This window comes from Hypanus sabinus, chromosome 23 (genome assembly GCF_030144855.1).
Source record: "Hypanus sabinus isolate sHypSab1 chromosome 23, sHypSab1.hap1, whole genome shotgun sequence".
Taxonomy (NCBI): Eukaryota; Metazoa; Chordata; class Chondrichthyes; order Myliobatiformes; family Dasyatidae; genus Hypanus; species Hypanus sabinus.
This window is the reverse complement of record NC_082728.1, coordinates 10879964-10902880: the sequence shown is the minus strand read 5'-3', so window position 1 is coordinate 10902880 and position 22917 is coordinate 10879964. Positions and strand designations below refer to the sequence as shown.

The window sequence follows — 22917 nt, the reverse complement described above, 5'->3', positions numbered from 1 at the left end:
GATGTGCAGCAACAAATAAAATTTTGTAGTCGTGTTTACAGCAATGATTTCAGCAGATTGTTCAATCTTTCAGGGTAAGAGATCTTATTGAATTGAGGAGTAGGCATGGCTTTCTGTGTGGAAATTTGTGTTTGACAAACCTTTTAAAATTTTTTTTTTTGAAGAGGTAACCGAAAAGGTAGATAAGAGTAGGATAATGGATGTTGTCTATTTAGATTTAGCAATGCTTTTGACAAGGTTCCTGCATCATAGCTTGGTTAGGTCCATGAAATCTAGGCAGACCTAGTTAGGTCGATTCAAAGTTGATTTGGAGGTAGAAAGCAGAGGCTAGTGGTTAAAGGATATTTCTTGGAATGGAGGCCAATGTCATGGGGGTTGGTGTTGGGACCCTTGTTATTTGTTATCTATATAAATTATCTTTTTTATATAAATAATTTTGATGTGAATGATTTGTAAGTTAAGTGTTGATAGTGAAAAAGGTTATGGTAGAATAAAAGGGGATCTTGATCAGTTCGGCAAGTGGACTGAGGAGTGTCAAATGAATCTCAATATAGGGAGGTGATTCATTTTGGAAAGTCAGACCAGCATAAGACTTTTACCATGAATGGCAGGGCACTAGGGAGTGTATTGGAAGAAACCTAGATGTACAAGAACAGAGTTTGTTGATAGTGGTGTGACAGGTAGACAGGATGGTGAAAACTATTTAGCACACTAGCCTTCATCAGTCAGGAGACGGGACATTATGGTACAGTTGTACAAGTCATTGGCGAGCCCACACTTGGAGTACTGTGTACAGATTTTGTCACTTGTTATAGGAAATACATTGTTAAAATGAAATGAGTGCAGAAAAGATTTCCAATGATGTTGCCAGGACGAGAGGGCCTGAGTTATAGGGAGAGATTGACCAGGATGAATTTTGATTCCTTGGAACGTAGGAGAATTAGGGTGTGACGTTACAGAAGGATTACAAATTAGGAGAGGCATAGATAAGATCGCTGGTAGCAGACTTTTCCCCAGGAGAAGGAGTCCAAAACTAGGGGACATAGATTTAGGGTGAGAGGGGACAGATTTAAAAGGGACTTGGAGTTCAGTTTTTTCATGCAGAGGCTGGTGAATAGGTTGAGGCAGGAATAACTAGATCATTTCAGAAGCATTTGGATAGGTACATGAAGGGGTAGGAAATTGGGACTAGATGGGTGCACATGCATTGATTTGTACATTCACTGACCATTTTATTAGGTAACAGTGTGGAACCCAGTGCTGTCTTCTACTGATATAGCCCATCTATTTCAAGGCTCAACATGTTGCCCATTCAGAGATGCTCTTCTGCCCACCACAGTTGTAACCTGTGGTTATTTGAGTTCCTGTTGTCTTTCTGTCAGCTTGAACCATTCTGGGCATTCTCCTCTGGTCTTTCTCATTAACAAGGCATTTTTACCGACAGAACTGCTGCTCACTGGATGTTTTTCTGTTTTCGCATCATTCTCTGCTGTGTGTGAAAATCCCAGGAGATCAGCAGTTTCTGAGATACTTCTGAGATACTTCTGGCACCATCAATCATCCCATGATCAAAGCCACTTAAATCACATTTCTTCCCCATTCAAATGTTTTTGTATGAACAACAACTGAACCTCTTGACCATGTCTACATGCTTTTATGCATTAAGTTGCTGCCACATGATTGGCTGATTAGATGTTCGCATTAATGAGTGGGGCCCAATAGTGGCTAATGAGTTTGCTATAAATATATATAATTATATATATTCTGTTATATATGTATGTATGACTAAAATATATTTTTGAAATATCAAAATATAGATTATCTTTTGTGTGATTTCTAATAAGTTCAAGTTCAAATTTATTGTCATTCAACCATATACATGTATACTGCTAAACAAAGCAACGTTACTGCAGACCAAGATGCAAAATACAGTACATGTAACCAACACGTAAAACATAGTAATATTACCACAAATAAGTTAACAAGTAATAAAATATATTTCAGAAGATTGACATTTAGACATAAAGTGCATTTGCGACACAAGTCAAAAAGTAAATACTTTAATGCTACTGGCGCTTTATAAGTGACGAGACCTGGATGGTTCAGTAGTCTCATGGCCTGGAGTCCTAATGCTACAGTACCTTCTGACTGATGGTTGGCGGTCAAAGAGATCATGGAACGGATGGGAGGGATCCTTGACAGTGCTAAGAATCCTGCGTATGCAGTGCCCCTTAATGTAAACTTACATTTAATATAAGTGTAAGCTTTCTCGAAAAGGTTGCGTTATATGTCTTGGAAAGAAATCAAACTCCAAGTTTTGCTGCAGGGTGTTGACAATTCTATCATGTATTCCACAGGAATGATACGTTTTTCTTCACAAGGTTTCATTCTTGTCCGCCCTCACCAAGTTGACCACTTTTTTTCATTCAGCCAAGTTTTAAATTCTCTGTATTTTTATGTTATTCAGTCAGTTCTTGTAGTTGGGTGCAGGTACCTATTTATTAGTCTCTTTCCTTCGCAGATGAAGATTTGAACTCAGTTTTGTAAGCAAGAACTTCAGTATATGTATGGTTTATCTCTGTCCTATGCAGCCTGAGTTGTGTTTCTTGTAATAATATATCAATTGTTTCCGTTGATCAACTAGGTTCTGCAGTTTGCTGGGCTTTTTTGTTTTTTTTTGCTGCCTAGATATGTGTTTTCACTCATTTCTGATTAAAACTGCTTCATTTACAAGTATTAATAAACTGACACCACTGCAGTTTGGTCTTGTTTTTGTTATATTTCAGTCATTCAGTCTGTTTTGGCTCTTGAATATTGTCACTGAATTAGGGTGCACATCATAATTTATATTCCAGCCTTAATTCTTATAAAGTGAATAAGACAAGTGTTCTGAAACTTTTATTTTTTTGCCTTTTCTTTACTTTTTTTCCTCTTACGTGTACAAAATTGCTGATATAATTTGTGTTATAATTGCTTGGTTGGTTCATATGCTGTGGAGTTGGAAGCCATCTCAGCTGGAAGAGAAACTTGAGCTGGAAAGACACTGAAAATCTGCTTTTTTTTCATCATTACCTTCCTTGGCTCTTCATATTGTGCTCTCTTCGGTACTTGTGAACTTTACTCAGGAAATGTCCTTAAGCTATAATGCCTCTTTCATTCCTTGGTATCTTGGTATTCCCAAAATGCCCCCATCTTGATAAAACATAATGCATCTTACCTAAATAGACCTCATCATTTGTTCTTGTTTGACAGTCCAATGCTTTATTTTCCTTTTTGTTACCAGCATTTCTTACAGTTTCCTGCAAATCTCTGCAAATGAAGAAACTTCTCAAATTTAACCAAGTTTGCCTTCAAAGAAGATCATTGATGAAGTGATCGACTGCTGTGCTTGTCATTTCAGTCACAAACAACATGTTAAAAACCCCACGTCAGTGTAAACGATTTGGACTAAAAGTGTGCTTGGAGAGACAGTGTGATGAACAACTTTGTTTCTCTAATGCTCATGAATGAACCATTAAAATAATGCAGGGAGGAATTAAATACTTTTGCCATCACTAAAGAATCAGAATTGGGTTTATTAATACTGACATATGTTGTGCAATTTGTTGTTTTTGTGGCAGCAGTACAGTGCAATTGACTACAAGTTACAATAAGAAATATAAAAGTTTATTCAAGTTTATGTCAAGTTCATGTCAAGTTTATTCATTTTCAAGAAAATAGTGACTATAGTGGATTGGCGAGCCCAAGAATGCATTCAGACTTACAGAAGGTTAAGTTGCAAGAGGCTGTAGTGTTGGAGGCAGTATATCGGCAGAGATAGACTGATTGACTGACTGGAAACACCAAGTAGGGTCAAAAGGTTCATTTACAGGCTGGCAGTCAGTGACTGTCAGAGTAACACAAGATGGTACTGGTTTGCAATATGCAATGCCAATAGAAAGTGTTCTGTTCCCTTGGAAGTTTGCATGTTTTATTGTTTTACAACATTGAATCACAGTGGATTTAGTTTGGCCTTTTTTGACACTGATCAACAGAAAAATGTCTCTTATGTCAAAGTGAAAACAGATCTCAACAAAGTGATCGAAATTAGTTGAAAATATAAAATGCAAAATAATTGATTGTATTCATATTCATCCCCTTTAATGTGACACACCAAATAATCACTGGTGCAGCCAATTGGTTTTAGTAGTCATGTGATTAGTTAAATGGAGATCGCCCATGTGCAGTCAAGGTGTTTCAATTGATTGTAGTGAAAATACACCTGTATCTGGAATGTCCCGACTGCTGGTGAGTCAGTATCCTGGCAAAAAGTACACTATGAAGTCAAAAGAACACCCCAAGTAACTCCAAAAAGAGGTTATTGAAAAGCCCAGTTCAGGAGATGGAAACTTTCTTGTATCCAAGTCACTGAGTATCCCTTGGAGTACAGTCAAGTCCAACATTAAGAAATGGAAAGAATATGGCACAGCTGTAAATCTGCCTAGAGCAGGCCATCCAGAAAAGAAGGGGACTAGTGAGGGAGGCCACCATGAGACCTGGGACAACTCTGGAGGAGTTAAAAGCTTCAGTGGCTGAGATGGAAGAGACTTTGCATACAAGAACTGTTGTTCAGGTGCAAAGCTTTATGAGAGAGTGGCAAAGAGAAAGCCACTATTGAAAAAATCTCATATGAAGGTATGTGGGAGACTCTGAAGTCAGCTGGAAGAAGGTTTTATGGTCTGGTGAAACCAAAATTGAGCTTTTTGGTCACCAGTCTAAATGCTAGGTAAGCCAAACACCACACATTATCAAAAACACACCACCCCTACCATGAAGCACAGTGGTGGCTGCTTCATGCTGTGGGGATGCTTCACTGCAGCAGGCCCTGGAAGACTGATGCAGTCTGCAAGAGAACTGAGACCTGGGAGATTTGTTTTCCAGCAAGACAAAGGCCCCACGCTTAAAGCCAAAGCTGCACAAGAATGGTTTAAAAACAGCAAAGTTAATGTCCTGGAGTGACTAAGTAAGAGTCCAGACTTCAATCCAATTGAGTATTTGTGGCTGGACTTGAAAAGGGCTGTTCACTCACGATCCTCTTGCTACTTGACAGAGCTTGGGCAGTTTCGTAAAGAAGAATGTGGAAGAATTGCTGTGTCCAGATGTGCAAAGCTGATAGAGACCTATCCACACAGACTCAAGGGTGTAATTGCTGCTAAAGGTGCATCTACTAAATACTGACTTATTTTGTGCTTAATAATTGTAATAAATTTAGACCAATTTGTGGGAATATGTTTTCACTTTCACACCTGTCTTTTCTGACTTCTTTGATCAATGTTAATAAAACTAAATTTGTGATTCAATGTTGTAAAACAGTAAAACATGAAAACTTCCAAGGGGTATGAATACTTTTTATAGGCTTAGTGTACACTTTAATGACTTGGTAGAAGGAAACAAATATGTGATAGTAAATATAACTCAGCAGATGAGGCAGCATCTATGGAGAGGAATAAACAGTTGACATTTTGGGCTTAAACCATTCATCAAGTGATGAGTCTTGGCCTAAAGCATCTACTCGTTATTCCTCTCCGTGGATGCTGCCTGACCTGCCGAGTTTCTCCAGCATTTTGTGTGTGTTTCTCAAGATTTCCAACATCTGCAGCATCTCTTGTGCTTATGATAGTTAAAAATAAGTGGAAAGGTGGATTTTAAAGGGTATAGAAACACTTTGCAGAAATCTCTTCCTGGGGCCTAATTAAGCCTCAATGCTGAGTGATTGCTTAAGTCAGTGAGCAAAAAGTTTGGAACTGATCATTTTGAAAGGAAGAACAAAAGCACTATATTTTTAGAATATGAGAAAATTTGCAGAAAATTACAGTACAAACGGTGTTGGGGGTCATTTTGCATGAAACATCGAAAGTTAGCACACTAAATGCAGCATATAATAGGAAGGCTAATTGAATGTCAGTCCTTACTCCAACCGCCTTGAAATATTAAACCAGGAAAATATTTCTGTTACACCAGATGGAACTAATGACATCACTCTTAAAGTACTGTGAACAGTTGGGGCCTCCTTATTTTAAGGAAAGATACCATTTCATTGAAAGTAGTTCAGAGAAAGTTCACGAGGATGATCCCAGCAATGCACATAGACTATGCTGCAAGAAGGCATTAACCAATGGGACTTCGAGTCACAGAGCAAAGAAATGGGTCATTCAGCCCACCAGATCTTCACCGGTTATCATATACCCATACTAGAAACAGAAAATAGGTGCAGGAGTAGGCCATTCGGCCCTTTGAGCCTGCACCGCCATTCAGTATGATCATGGCTGATCATCCAACTCAGAACCCTGTACCTGCTTTCTCTCCATACCTCCTGATCCCTTTAGCCACAAGGGCCATATAGCCAATGAATCAGCCTCAACTGTTTCCTATGGCAGAGAATTCCACAGATTCACCACTCTCTGAGTGAAGAAGTTTTTCCTCATCTCGGTCCTAAAAGGCTTCCCCTTTATCCTTAAACTGTGACCCCTCATTCTGGACTTCCCCAACATCGGAAACAAATCTCCACATTTCTATCAACTGCCACCAAATTCTGCCTCTCTACCAAGCTGCACATCTTATCAAATTCTAAAACTCAAAGTAAATGCATATCAAATTACATACAAGTCACCATATACTGTGTCAAAATGGTTGTTGTGATGCATCTGGTGTGGTAGTGTAGTGGGTCGTGCTTGACGCTCTCACTTCCAACTTCCACTGCTGGCTAGCAGTCTTGCAAAAAGGAGAGGTGAATGTGTTAAGTCTCTCCCTGCCAGTACGTGGCCTTCTCAGAAGCAAGCCTCATGTAGTGCCTCCTCACTGGCAACACACGGAAACTGAACCCCTTTCGGACTCAGGCTAAACAACAGAGGACAGTGAGGAGGTCTGGCTCCTGCACATGTAGCACACAGGCCCATTGATGTGTGGACACGCCCTGTTGGTCGTGAACCAGATCCCCTGCTATGGGTAAATAGCCATACTGCTTTGTGAGCAGCCTCAGGAGAGATGTGGGAAACCCAGACAGCAAATCCGGAGTGGAGCCCCTCAGGCAGCAGGACGTTATTAAACATTCTTCCAATAGCTACTGCAGCCCTGCTGGTGCCTAATGTATTGCTTCATAAGCTCTCCTTTAGACTACACTGGTGAAGCTGAGAAGGCGATCTTGATGACTGGGCATCTCAGGATCTCCATACCTTCTGCCCAGGCTTGTGATGATGATCATCATCTCCCATTGTCTTTTGAGACAGATGGATATCAACCAACCAACCATATGCTGTTTTGAGATTCATTTTCTTGCAGGCATTCACAGGAAAATAAATAAATAAAGGATTTAATGAAAAGCTATACACAAACAAAGACTGACAACCAATGTGCAAAAGAAGACAATATGTGTAAATTAAAAAATAATAATACTCAGGGCATACATTGTAGAGTCCTTGAAAGCGAGTCTTTAGGCTATGGAATCAGTTCAGAGTTGAGAGTGAAGTTATCCACAATGGTTCAGAAGCCTGACAGTTGTGGGGTAACAACTGTTCCTGAACCTGGTGATGTGGGACCTGAAGCTGCTGTATGTTCTTCCCAATAGTAGTAACATGACCTGGATGGTGGGGACTTTGATGGATGCTGCTTTGCTGTGGCAGCACTGCTTGTAGATGTGTTCAGTGGTGGGAAGGGCTTTGCCTGCGATGGAATGAGCTGTATCTGCCACTTTCCATAGCTTTCCCATTCCTGGGCATTGGTGTTTCCATACCAGGCTTTGATGCAACCAGTTAGGATGCTGTGAATCTATAGAACGTCCATGCCACATCTTTGGGGCTTGGGTGGTGACTGGAGCACCCAGAGGCAATCTGTTGTCATTCAGATGGCATGATACAGAAGCAGTTAATGTAACTCTATTACAGCACCAGCGACTAGTTCGATTCAACCACTGTCTGGAAGGAGTTTGTATGTTGTTTTTATGTCTGAGTAGGTTTCCTCTGGGTGCTCCAGTTTTCTCCCACGTTCCAAAGACCTACAAGTTAGTATTAATAAGTTATGTGCTATGTTGGTGCTGGAAGCGTGACAGCACTCACGGGCTGCCCCAGCATATCCTCGGACTGAGTTGGTCATTGATGCAAATGGCACATTTCACTGTCTTTTTCAATGTACGTATGGCAATCAAAGCTCGTTTTCTCATTTATGCTCAAGCCAGTGTCATTGTGTTCTTGAGCATTGTTGGACTACATGTTGATAAGCTCTTCCGGTGGTCCGATGAAGCAGCTGCAGAAGACATCAACAGCCCACTCCAGAAAGAACATTATAAATAGTCCGTGCAGTCAGTGGTTCAAAGGTTCATTTATTATCAAGGAAAACAACTTTGATATTCTTCTTCTCCATACAAGCAGAAAACCAAAAACGGCAGCATGATCATCAACCCCCAAATCCTTCCTCCCCACACAGAAAATGAACAAAAATGGAGCAGGCAAATTGATCCCCATATCCCCCTCCCCCGCGCACAAAAGAACGAGAATGATCAGGTGAAAAACACAGAATACAAAAAAACTATAACACTGAGAAATTGTCCACAGTCTAAGTCCACATCCAAAATGCAGAAAACCTGGACACCATTCTCCCTCTCTGTAGCAGAGCAATCTCACCAGCGATAAAAAGGCAGTCTCCCCTCTCCGTAGCAGAGCTATCCCACAAGTGATAAAAGGGCAAGCAGCTGGAGTTTCAATCTCCTTCGTTGCTTTAATCCATGAAATGGAGTCAAACATTGGTCTGCAGCCTTCTCGCCATGAGGTTCGCACACGCTACCTCTGCCTCCCGGAATCCCCTCAGAGACTGCAGCACCCAAACTGCAAATCGCAAGCTCCAACAGTTCCAGAATCACATTCAAAATGAAAAACAAATGTAAAAGATAAAAGAAGTGAAATATATAGTCTCATGATCTATTTGGGAGACAGTGACTGATCGAGCGTTGTACATAATGGTTGAGTCTCTTGTTCCGATTGTAAGCATTCTTGGTTTTTCTGACATTCTTTAACAAGCAATGTTCGCTAATCTTCCACTTAAACACATCCCATCATGTTTGGAGAGTTTTGCAACATCTTTATTTTGTGTTTATTCATTACTGCAGCACCTTTCTTTCTGACGCTCATTTGAGGTCATTGAAAGAGTTGTGTCCCTGGTGTGCATTAAGTGGAAATGATGAAAAGAATTTTTTTATAGAAACTTATCAGCTACTTTGAATTGGTGACTGCAGTGATTGTTATTTTTGGGGAAGCATGGCTATAATTTTAAACATAGGAAGATGCCACGAATAGCATTGTGCAGAATAGCCTGTTGATCTATTTTTCACAATGTCGGTTACATTAGGAATGCTGGTCAGCATGTTGAGAGAACTCATTGAGCAGTGTCTGAAGGATTTTAAAACCCAAGCTTAAGATTTCATTCCAGAACCTCTGGCCACATATCATTTCATCAGAATTACACTGATGATTCAGTGTAGATTGTGTGCTGAGTGATTGAGGCGTTCATCTGACAACCTTTTAATTTGGGGGCTGTAATTGCATTGAGCCACTGGTGGCTAATTGAGTTTAATGGGGGAAATTCTGTGGTAGAGACATGTTCTGTTTGAGTAGTTTTTTTAAAACAACTTTCAAAAAACAGTCCTAATGAGGGGTCTCACCCCAAAATGTCGACTTTTTATTCCCTTTTATAGATGCTGTCTGACCTACTGAGTTCTTCCAGCATTTTGTGTTTGTGACTGTGGATTCTAGCATCTGCAGAATCTCATGATTTCTTTTGGGCATCAGTAACTGCCTCACTTTTATTAACAGAGGTTAATTATAAGACCATAAGATATAGGAGTAGAAGTAGGCCATTCGACCCATCGAGCCTGCTCTGCCATTCAATCATGGGCTGATCCAATTCTTCCAGTCATCCCCACTTCTCTGCCTTCTTCCCACCCTTTGATGCCCTGGCTAATCAAGAACCTATCTATCTCTGCTTTAAATACACCCAATGACTTGGCCTCTACAGCCACTCATAGCAACAAATTACCACCCTCTGACTAAAGTAATTTCTCCACATCTCTGTTCTAAATGGACATCCTTCAAAACTGAAGTTGTGCCCTCTTGTCCTGGACTCCCATACCATGGGAAATAATTTTGCCATATCTAATCTGTTCAGATCTTTTAGCATTCGGAATGTTTCTGTGAGATCCCCCTCATTCTCCTGAACTCCAGGGAATACAGCCCAAGTGCTGCCAGATACAGTTCCTCATACGGTAACCCTTTCATTCCTGAAATTATTCTTGTGAATCTTCTCTGAATCCCCTCCAATGTCACTATATCCTTTGTAAAATAAAGAGCCCAAAACTGCACACAACACTCCATGTGGTCTCATGAGTGCCTTATAGAGCCTCACCATCACATCCCTGCTCTTATATTCTATACCTCTCGAAATGAATGCCAACATTGCATTCACCTTCTGCACGACTGACTCAAACTGGATCCAGTCCTTTGCATCTGCATTTTGAATTCTCTCCCCATCTAAATAATAGTCTGCCTGTTTATTTCTTCCACCAAAGTGCATGACCATGCATTTTCCAACATTGTTTTTCACTTGCCACTTCTTTGCCCATTTTCCTAAACTATCCTAGCCTCTCTGTTTCCTCAACACTACCCGCTCCTCCACCTTTCTTTGTATCATCAGCAAATTTAGCCACAAATCCATTAATCACTTAGTACATATCTTGAGTATGTGTGTTAATGTTAAATAATACTGCTTTATTTCAGCAGTTGTATTATTAAATAAATACTTCTTGGCTGAGTAGAGCTGCTTCAAATGCCTTAATGTCCAGCTTTTTGAAAAGTGCCTCTCTTTTCCCTGCAACATTAGTTAATTCAGAGAATATATCATGAAATAAGCCATTCATGTGATAACCATTCCTGTATATGTGATTGGATTTTAAATCTGTTTTATCCTTATGTAAAGGTATGTTCTGAAGAAATCCATTGTGGATGGACAAACTGAGCTTGCGGATTTGGCAACCGTATCTGACGAGCAGCCAGTGAATAAACCCAACACTGTGTTGACTGAGGCCGTTGATGTATCTGTAGCTCAGTCTATGGATGAATCTGGCACCAATGGGTTGATCACAGAAATTAACTCAAATGGAACTGTGGAAGTACTTGCAGAGCAAAAAGTCCGGAGTCCAAGTCCGGAGTTTGAAGACACTTGCCAAAGGAAAGAAGGTGGCAAGAAATTGCCAGCTGAAGAGATCAGATCAGAGCCATCAATAAAACCAAGTCATGGTACAGAAGAGCCTGATGTTCCTGAGCTAGCTCTCCCACCGGCTAGTCTACAATCAAGCCAGTTAGAAAAATTCAAACATCAGTTTACCTCCGATGAGCCATCAAAGGCAGCAACAGTCTCTTCTAGTTTGGCTGGTCCACCACATCCAAAGAAATCGAAAACTATCCAATCATCCCCAAAGGTAGGAAGTTAGATACTTTATTTGAAAACTTCTGTTCACAGCACATGTAACAGTGGCCAGTTTCTTCTGCTTCCTTAATTCAGAGTAACAAGCCAGGTTCTAAACCTTAAATGTACTTCAATTATAGCAGAGCCTTTGATTATTGCAGTTAGTATATAAGTCCAAACATCTTCGGTTCCAACAGAAATCTTTTTCTTTGCAGATATTATCTGTTCTAACAAGTGTGATGTGATAGTTATATTTGTTTTTGGCATCCCCAGCTTTTCCTTCCTCTTTGAACCTTGGGCTCTTTAAACTAGCATTTAGTTTCAGTCATTTCCTTTTGACTTGCCTTGTCTCTGAAAAGGCCCTAATGCCGTGTACCGATTAAATGTTTTTTCATCAATGTTTGTTCCAAATGTTGTTTTTCTGTCCAGCTAGCCCTGCTTTAAGAAATCAAGTTGTCTCCAGTTACAATCATGAACTGCTTCCATTTATGTGGTACCTTTAACCTAATGCAACATCCCAACATCCAGGAGCAATGTTAAATTAAATGCCAGGATGGTGCCGGGAAGAAATCCTGGATTTCACATGCCTCAGCAAAAAAGCCAGCTTTTTGGAAGGTCACAATTAGGTCAAAACAAATCACAATATTTTTTATTGATTCTAAGCTGACTAAAAGCTTGCTCAGTGAAGTAAGTTAAAGAAGGGAATAAATTATGTCTGGGTAGCCTCTAACCTGACCTCATGAATATAGATTTTTCCAACTTCCAACAATTTCTCCCCCTTTCCCTTTTATTTCTATTTCACATTCTGGCTGTGCTATTACCCCTTCTCTTCTCCTCACTTGTCTATCACCTCCCTCTTGTGACCCTCTCCTTCCCTTTCTCCCATGGTGCACTCTCCTCTCCTATCAGATTCTTTCTTCTCCAGCCCTTTAAGTTTTCCACATGTCAGCTCCCAGCTTCTCACTTCATTCCACCCACCTAAATTCCCCCTTACTTGATTTCACATATCATTTTCCATCTTGTCCTCCTTGCCCTCCCCCAGCTTCTTATTCTGCCTTTCCAGCTCCGATGAAGGGCTTCGACCTGAAATGTTGACACTTTATTCCTCTCCACAGATGCTGCCTAGCCTGCTGAGTTTCCCCAGCATTTTGTGTGTGTTACTCTAGATTTCCAGCATCTGCAAAATCTCTTTGTGTTCAGAATAAATTAAGCGGAGAGGTTTGTAGAGAACATCCCAGAGCAAAGGACATTAGCAACTGAAGATACAGCCACTTTTCATGGACCGATTGAAAGCAAGGATACTTAAAACCCTACTTTGGAGGAGTGCAGTTCTAAAGTTGCAGAGTCAAGGAAGAGGCCTTTCAGCCCACCAGGAGACCAACCAATCTTGTGCCATTCTTATTTTCTGCGCTCGTAGCCTTCTGTCCCGTCGTGTTTGGTGTGCTCATCTAAAATATTGCTTAGATGTTGTGAGATACTCTATGACCACAACCTCATCAACCAGTTTGTTTGAGCTCTCATCCATGCTCTGAATAAAAGAGTTCTTTCTCAGATCTCTTTTGAATCTCAAACTTCAATATTCAATTATTTATTGTCAATCTTCAGTATATGATTGTAAAGGAGAACAAAATCCTTGTTTGTCCGAATCAGATGCAGCCGAAAAAATGCAGTAAATATAAAGGCAGTCATATAAAGCACATTGTACAAATAAATGTTTGAGTGTAACTAATCTATATGATTAGCTTACATATCATACTGTGCTAAAGTTTTAGGCACATATATACAGCTAGGGTAACAGGATCCTGATATTGGTCTCTGTTGTGGACTGAGAGTGGGAAGAGGCAGGGAGAGAAGAATCATGGTTGAGAAAAGGGGAAGAAAGGAGAGGGAGTGAAAAGCACCAGAGAGACATTTTGTAATGATCAGTAAACCAATTGTTTGGAGTCAAATCACCTTGCCTGGTGTCTCAAGACTGAGTGTGTATGCTGCACCCATGCCACGCTTGCCAGTCCCAATAAACTTTGCTCTTGTCAGATTTACAAACTTGCCCTCCACTCCACATTGACTAATAGTCTTAAGACACCCCAGCTACATACTTGTGCCCAAGATTTTTGCTCAGTTTTGTACATAGACTGATTGCATGGTCATAAAGTGACACTCGGCTGATGTGCCTGTAGTGGTGGAGCATTGGGTTAATAGGTGGGGGTGTTGATCAGCCTGATGGCTTGAGGGTAGTAACTGTTTTTGAGTCTGGTGGTCCTGGTGTAGGTGTTGTGTAGTCTCTCCACTGATGGGAGTGAGATAAGCAGAGTGGGTGGGATCCTTCCTTATACTGCGGCCAACATCACCTTCTGTTTATTAATTCTTCAGCTATGAGGAAATGTTTCCTATAACCTGCCCAGTCTTTCATCATCATCATCATTGTGTGCCATGTTGTATGATGTGGACGATCATGATCTCCATAACCATGATTGTTCTTGGCACTTTTTTCCATAGAAGTGGTTTTCCTTTGCAGCCTTCTGGGCAGTGTCTTTACAAGCCGGGTGGCCCCAGCCAGTAGCAATACTCTTCAGAGATTGTCTACTTGGCGTCAGCGGTCGCATAACCAGGACTTGTGATATGCACCAGCTGCTCCCATGGCTTCATGTGAAGCTTCATGGTCATTGGGGGGGGGGGGGGGTGGGGGGAGCAAAACAGGTGCCAAACCTTGCCCAAGGGTGACCAACAGGCTAGTGGAGGGAAGGAGCACCTTACACCTCCAGCCTGCCGCTCAACCCAGTCTTTGATTTTGTATAGCTCAATCAGGTGCCCTTTCAGGCTTCTCTACTCCGAGGAAAATGCAGCCTTTCTGGTCTCTCCTCTTAGCTGAAATTGCTTCACCTCAGGCAGCATCCAGACGAACCTTCTCTGGACCCACTCCAGTGATTCACGGCCTTCCCAGAGTGTGACCAGAACTGCTCAGTGCTCTAACTGATGATTTGTAATGTAACTAAATAAATGAAGACAAATATTCAGTACCTTTGCCTGTGCATCCACCTTCTTTTGGAAGATGTCAGGCCTAGAGAGAATACAGAAATGTGGAGAAGAGGCAGCCTTATGAGTGGCTTGAAAATAAGGCCAGGAATTTTAAACTTAGCTCATGGTTGTCATGGTTAGTCAGCAAGGATAGTTGATGGATTAAGCAGGACTTGTTCAGAGTTATGTTATGGGCAGTTCAAAGTTCAGAGTAGGCACCACAGTAGCATAATGGTTAACTTGATGCTACTACAGCTCAAGTCATTATGAAGTTTGGAGATCAACTCTGTCACCGTTCTTTAAGGAGTCTCTATACGCCCTCCCCATGACCACGTGGTTTCCCCTAGGTGCTTTGGTTTCCTCCAAAGATGTTCCGTGTAGGTTAATTGGTCATTGTAAATTGATCCATGATTAGGTTGGGTTAATTGGGGTTGCTGGGGCAGCGTGGCTGAAAGACTGGAAGACTACTCCGCACTGTATCACTAAATAAATAAAATAACTAAATTTATTATCAAAGTGCATATATCATCATATACTCCCTTGAGATTCATTTTCTTGTGGGCATTCAGAGTAAATACAAAGAAACACAATAGAATCAATGAGAAACTGCACACAACAAAGACAGATGTACAGCCAACATGCAAAAGACAACGAATAGTGCCAATACATAATAGGAAACACAAAGTATGTATAAATTTTACAGCCTTGAAGTTTGTCTGCTTACAGGCAGCCACAAAGCAAGAAATCCAGAAGAACTGTTTGTAATATACATAAATGATCTGGATGATGGGGTGGTAAATTGGATTAGTAAGTATGCCGATGATACTAAGGTAGGAGGTGTTGTGGATAATGAGGTGGATTTTCAAAGCTTGAAGAGAGATTTATGCCGGTTAGAAGAATGGGCTGAATGTTGGCAGATGGAGTTTAATGCTGAGAAGTGTGAGGTTCTACATTTTGGCAGGAATAATCCAAATAGAACATACAGAGTAAATGGCAGGGCATTGAGGAATGCAGAGGAACAGAGAGATCTAGGAATAACTGTGCATAGTTCCCTGAAAGTGGAGTCTCATGTAGATAGGGTGGTGAAGAGGGCTTTTGGAACGCTGGCCTTTATAAATCAAAGCATTGAGTACAGAAGTTGGGATGTAATGCTAAAGTTGTACAAGGCATTGGTAAGGCCAAATTTGGAATATTGTGTGCAGTTCTGGTCACCGAATTATAGGAAAGATATCAATAAATTAGAGAGAGTGCAGAGACGATTTACTAGGATGTTACCTGGGTTTCAGCAATTAAGTTACAGAGAAAGGTTGAACAAGTTAGGTCTCTATTCATTGGAGCGTAGAAGGTTGAGGGGGGATTTGATGGAGGTATTTAAGATTTTGAGAGGGATAGATAGAGTTGACGTGAACAGGCTGTTTCCATTGAGAGTAGGGGAGATTCAAACTAGAGGACATGATTTGAGAGTTAGGGGGCAGAAGTTTAAGGGAAACACGGGGTATTTCTTTACTCAAAGAGTGATAGCTGTGTGGAATGAGCTTCCTGTAGAAGTAGTAGAGGCCAGTTCAGTTGTGTCATTTAAGGTAAAATTGGATAGGTATATGGACAGGAAAGGAGTGGAGGGTTATGGGCTGAGTGCGGGTAGGTGGGACTAGGTGAGATTAAGGGTTCGGCACGGACTAGGAGGGCCAAGATGGCCTGTTTCCGTGCTGTGATTGTTATATGGTTATATAACTCAGTTTAAAATAAGGACCAACACCCAGTGCGCAGAGAAAATAAACACAAATCATGCGAACAATAGAAACAAGCAATAGCACTCCAAACCAAATGGAATCCATAGACCCAAATCCCTAGAGCAGCCAGAGAAGGCCCAACGCCTTGGTCTCAAGTTCATCATATAGCAGGGCAAGGCGCCACGAATCTTACAAATGTGAAGCACATAGCAGTGGGAGCAGACTCACAGCCTCAGCGCCATAGAGGGAGAGGAGTGAACATCATGCAAGTTCAACCCAATCCTTGCCTCTGGTGCCGGCATCCTGCATTTCCAGTCTACCTGGGTTGGTGTTTAATTGTCCAAACTCTGGGTCATGCACTGATGGGCCCCAGCCCGAAGCCATTCTCAACCTCTCTAAATCGTCTCGGTGCTTAAAGTGAACCAACCCCACACCCAGTTTAGGTGGACGGGCACAAAAATCTTTTCCGCCTTGAATCCTTTTCAAATTGTTCGCTCCAACTCCATCTGTGTCTCTGAATGCCTCGAGCGTGTTGTGCCCTGACTTTGCAACACACCAGCATGACTCATCCCTTGAGTCAACTTCATTTCTGCTCGCTTCGTCAATGTTTGTGGTGATAGTAAACCACAATCTATTTCATAAAAAGCACTCGTAACGATGTTTTTAGTCGTATTTCTTGACTTTTGTTCTATCAGTAAGCTGTTGCCCAAGTTCAGTAGCACCATCGCACCATCTTAAAATGGATTTGCAAAAAATTATATAATAAACATTGAGAAAATTGAAATATTGAGTTGAGATTTGAATAAGTTCATTGGAAATATAACACAGTAGTAACTAGCACAATGCTTTACAGGCGACCCGGTAAAGAGTTTGCTACTGCCCGTAAGGAATTTGTATGTTCTCTCAGTGACTGTGTAGGTTTCCTCCGGGTGCTCTGATTTTCTCCCATAGTCCAAAGACGTACAGGTTGGCGGGTTAATTGGTCATTGTAAATTTTCCCATGATTCGGCTAGGGTTAAATCAGAGATTGCTGGATGGCAGAGCTCAAAGGGCCGGAAGGGCCTATTCCGTGCAGTATCTCAATAAAAGTTAAAAAAAAATAACAAGGGAAGCCAACTCAGGAGTAGAAATCTAGGAATAACAAAGGAAAGATTTGTGGTTTCCAAGCCAGAGATGGGCAGAGGTCTGGCATAACATCCAGTTCCTTGACATGTTATTCATATCTCAACTACATGTGGCAAACAAATGCCGAGTGGAAGACTACAATACCATTGAAGTTAAGTTGCGTGATTAGTGTCTAGAAGCTAGGCTGCCTGAACCGATGACATGAATTGGACGCGTGGCAACTGAGGAATTTAAATATGAGGAATTAAATATTCATTAAGAAGCTTGGTCACTTTGAAAATCTGCTGGTTCAAAAATGTACTTTGTGGAGGAAATTTGTCATCGTTCCCTGGTTAATCTATATGTGACTCCAGTCCACGTGTGGCTGACTTACAGTAAGTGCGCGAGTGCAGCACTTGACATAGCAGCTGTTAGATTGGGGTTTGATTCCCATCGCTGTCTGTAACGGGTTTGTTTGTACATCCTACCCATGAGTGCATGGGTTTCCTCCCACATTCCAAATTCATACAGTTAAAGGGTTAATGAGTTGTGGGCATCCTGTTCTGCTGGAAGCATGGCAATACTTTCATGCTGCCCAGCACAGTCCTCACTGATTTGATTTGGCGCAAATGACGCATTTCACTGTTACGTTTCAATGGGAGGCCAAGTCAAAGGGCATATTTAAAGCGGAGGTTGATAGATTCTTGATTTGTCAGGGTGTTAAAGGTTATGGGGAGAAGGCAGGAGAAGGGGTTTGAGGGGAATAATAAAACAGCCATGATGGAATGGCAGAGCACACTTGCTGGACTGAATAGTCTAATGCCGCTTATGTGTCTTATGGCCTTGTAAAGCTAATGTTTAACGCTGAAATTTCCAGCAACTCTTCATTCAGGGGCAAGCAGGGAAGGTCTGACTAGCTAGCTAGCTAGCTTGCTAACACTCACACTCACACTCTCTCTCTCACACACGCACACATGCGCGCCAGGCAGCATCTATGGAAAAGAGTAAACAGTCGACATTATGGGCTGAAACAAGACTGGAACGGTAGGGAAAAGAAAGAATGAGAATATTGTCCCTCCTTCACCATTTCCTATTTTTGTTTCCCTCTCACACTTTCTCTCCTTACCTGGCCATCACCTCCCTCTGGTGCTCCTCCCACTTCTTTTTGTTCTATGGTCTTCTGTCCTCTCCTATCAGATTTCCCCTTCTCCAGCCCTTTATCTCTTTCACCAATCAACTTGCCAGTTCTTTATTTCATCCCCTCTCCCTCACCTTTCATCACCTACAACCTTATACTTTTACCTCCCTTTCCCCCACCTTCTTGTTCTAACTTTTCATCTTTTTTTTTCAGTGCTGGTGAAAGGTCTCGGCCCAAAACATTGACTGTTTACTCTTTTCCATGAATGCTGTCTGGCCTGCTGAGTTCCTCTAGCATTTTGTGTGTGTTGCTTTGGATTTCCAGCATCTGCTTTTCTCGTGTTTCTGGCTAGCAAAGTCTACAAACCCATGAATGGATAGCTTATAAGAATCAGGGCTGTTACATAAGTGAGATTTTTGACTGACTGGTTTGGTCTGTAGATTATTCCAGGTTAAAAGCAATATGGTTGCCTCTTTGCTATCTTCTGTAATGGGTTAACAAGCTGATCAGTTCGAGGAAATTTGGATGAGCAGTAAATGTTGTAATTGCTATTGATGTCCAAATACCATGAAGGAATGTTGAAAGCGAGCAGGACTTTGATTTCCAAAAATTTGAGGTAAGCACACTCGAATCCTGAAACAAACTTTATTCAAATGTGCCGTAAACACCGGAGATGATATTCATGGATTTAATTTCCCCTTTAGATCTCTGGCTCTGCTGTTTAAACTGAGTAGTTTGTTTTCAAAGTTTGATCTTGGTCTCCTAATCCAAGCTTTGAAAGACAGAAGGGAGGGCTATACTTGGCTTTGGCATTTGAGGGGTTGGAAGGAAATGTTACTTCTGATTGGTGTGCAGTGACCCCTGCTGAATAGTGCATGCCTGTACAAAGGGCATGAGGAAGGTCGGGCTTGATTGTGGTGCCCTCTGCAGTCATGCACAGATAATCCTTGCCTGAGGCTCATACACACGCAGTATCCATTTGAGCTACTGGACAGCGGCTGCCACCTGTGCCACTATGTCCTACTGTGCAAGGCCTTGGGGAAAGTGTTATAATAATTTAACAAAAAAAACTGGGTTACAAAAGCATTAATTTTTTTGAGTTGCAATTAATGTGAGGAGACATTCAGCACTTTTATAATGCTTGTGTGCGCAACAGGGAAATGTTTGCATTGTAGCTCGGTAATAATGTCATGTGCAGGCAGGGACAAAATTGGAGCCCAGGCAGTGATTTTTGTGTCACCGTCAGCCAGGGTGAGATACCAGAAAACTGGAGCATGTCTGAAGTTGTGTCTTTATTTAAGAAGGGCTACAAAGACAGCTAGGACACTACAGATCAGCGAACCTATTATCAGTGGTGGGAATGCTGTGGAGGCGATTCTGAGAGGCAAGGTATATCTGCTTTTGAAAAGGCAGAGACTGTTTGGGGGTAGTCAGCAAGGCTTTTTGCATGGGAAATAGTCTTCTGAATTTGAGCATTTTGAAGAGGCAAGCAAGAGAATTAATGAGGATAGGACATTAAACATTATATACAGTACAGGTAGTCCCCGAGGTATGAACGTTGGATTTACGGACAACTCGTACTTACGAACCGAGGAAGGAGAACACTATCGGCCATTTTAAGTTGGATTGCGACGCCATCCGCCATTTTAAGTCATTGCCGTTGAGTGTGTAACTTAGTATTTGGCTTAAATTTTCCTTAGCAAGATTCACCCTGAACACGCGCCCCCCCCCCCCCCCCCCCCCAGTTCTGGTGGGCTCGTGGCGCAGTGAGATAGATCAGTGCCGGGCTCGAGAACAGAGTTTTCCAAGTTCGGTGCACTGACAGACTGCTCCCGTGCCTGGTTGATGTCAAGTGCGCAACTCAAAATCGTAAAAAAAAACTGCCACCTCCAGTTTAAATTCCTACGCGGAATATTGTGGAGGATCAAATATCCAAACCCAGACAGCCCCCACTTGTCCCATTTAACCTGTCTCAGTGTGGTGAAGTTTAGGACCTGGGAAATTCAGTGCGGTGGTCCTTAGCGGACCACGGGAGCTGGCAGAGGTCGGGATCCGTCGCCCGCAGTGTTTCTGTTCCCCTGACTGGAAGAGATCGCAATTGAAAATAAAGTGGAAATAATATTGTTTGGAAAGAGTTGAAATGCCATCGGTCATTGGGAAAGCGTTAGGCTCCAGTCGGTCAACGATTGGAACAATTTTAAAGGATAAAGTGAGAATAATGGAGCATGTGAAAGGCCCTGCCTGGATGAAGCTACAATTATTACTAAGCAACAAAGTGGTTTAATTTTTATATGCATAGAAAGGTAAAATATATGTACTATATACTAAGACAAACGTTTGATTAACTGATGCTAAATAATACCGGATGTACATACAAATCCGACTTAAAAGACGGACGCAGGAACGGAACTCATACATAACCTGGGGACTGCCTGTACATGAACTTTAGTATTGTTTTTGATGTCTGCCTATATGGTAGGCTGGTCTGGAAAGACAGATTACATGGGATCCATATTGAGCTAGCCAGTTGGATACAAAATTGGGTTGGTGGTAGGAGTGAGACAGTGGCAGTGGAGAATTGTTCATCAGATTGGAGACTGGTGACTATGGTGTACCACAAGGATCAATGTCGTTGGTCATCGGTGTTAACTAGTTGGGTGATAATCTAATTAGTATAGTCATTCAGTTTGTGGATGACACCAAAGTTGTTGGTATAGTGGATAGTGACAGGTGTTATGTGCAATTACAACTCAATTGGGATCAACAGGGAAAGTGGGCCAAGGAATGGCAGGTGGAATTTAACATGATCAAGTGTGAAGTGTTGCATTTTGGGAAGATAAAGCAGGGCAGAACTTACACAGAAAATGGTAGGTTCCTGGAGAGAGTTGGGTGTTAACCTCTAGGTCCATGCCAGTGGCAAAACAGGTAGACAGGCTGGTGAGAAAAATGTTTGACACACTAGACTTCGTCAGTCAGGGCACTGAAGTACAAGAGTTGGAACATCGTGTTATAGTTGCACAAGATGTTGGTGAGTGTGCTTTAGGAGCATTGTGAACGTTTCAAGTCAGTGAGGTATGGGAAAGTTGCTTGAAAGGGTGCAAAAGAGATTCATATGGATGTTTTGAATGGAGGGTTTGAGTTGTAAGAGACTGGCTTGACTGCGGCTTTTCTCCCTGGTGTAAAGTGCTGAGAGGTGACCTTAGTGAGCTTTACAGCATCATGAGGGACACTGATAAGGTGGATGTTTGCATTCTTTTCCCAAGGCAAGGAGCAGAGGATATAGGTTTGAGGTAACAGGCCCGAGATTTAAAGGGACCTGGGGGCTAAGTTTCTGACGTAGTGGGGAGAGGATTTATGGAACAAACTGCCAAAAGGAAGCGCTAGGGGGCAAGTATAATTACGGCATTCCGAAGACAGCTACTGGGATACGAAATGTTTAAAGCAGGGTTTTTTATGTCGTGAACCCCTACCATTAATCGAGGGGCCATGGACACCTGGTTGGGAACCCTTGGTTTAGAGTGTGAAATGGGCAAAGTGTAAGCAAATGTGAGTAGCCGAGATGGATAACTTGGTTAGTACATATGAGCTGGGTGGAAGAATGTGTCCCTTTATTGTATAACACTATGATTATAATGAAGGCAAGTGGAGTGATGCATGTTGGCATGAACACTATGGGCTGAAGGGCCTGTTTCTATGCTGTACCGCTGTAAAATTATTGCAAAGCACATTATTGCTTCTTCTTGTTCTTTAGGGACTTAATTTTCACTACACACTATCATAAAAGTTATGACATGAATGCCAAGTCCAGACCTCATTGAGTACTTTGGAGAGTTTTTCTAATATTGTCTGAGATTGATGGCAAGAAGAATGCATCTTCATCCAGGTTTGAGAGGTGAACTGTGGTCCTGCTTTAACTGTCAAGGAATTGAGCATAGCCTTTTCTTTTCATCATAGCACGAGTTTAAACAAATGGAGAGAAGATGGCCACTTCCAGTGACAGGCAAGAGCTTTCTCTTGCGGATCTCTAGCCAGGCATTTACAAACAGAGGATTAATGGATTATCACTGGTTCCATTTGGATCAATGCTTTGGGCTAAATTGAAAACTGAGGGTTAGTAGGATGATGCAATATGTGATGTGAGTGGTTTGGAATTTTTGCTTGGATTTACACTGAACTTTCTGGCATAATAAGAATTTGTTTTGATGTTTACCCTTGTATCAGGTAATTGTGTGTGTTGTCAAAGTTCAAAGTGCATTTATTATCAAAGTATTTATATTATATACAACCTTGAGATTTGTCTTCTTACAGGCAGCCTTAAAATAAAGAAACCCTATAGAACTCATTTTAAAAAAAGACTGTCAAACACCCAAAGTGGAGGAAAAAAACAAATTTTGCAAACAATAAAAATAAGCAAATAACATTCAGAACTGAAGTTTACGAAGG

The 22917-nt window shown here is 41.6% G+C and overlaps 1 protein-coding gene across 2 annotated transcripts in view; it reads left to right on the top strand.

Moving 5' to 3' along the window:
- Positions 1-22917, top strand: part of aspscr1 (ASPSCR1 tether for SLC2A4, UBX domain containing) — a 296886-nt gene that overhangs the window by 89244 nt on the left and 184725 nt on the right. For both annotated transcript variants that reach the window (XM_059948372.1, XM_059948373.1), the window contains exon 7: positions 10999-11500. In XM_059948372.1, coding sequence (XP_059804355.1) covers positions 10999-11500 — 502 coding nt within the window. The remainder of the gene's footprint in view (positions 1-10998; positions 11501-22917) is intronic.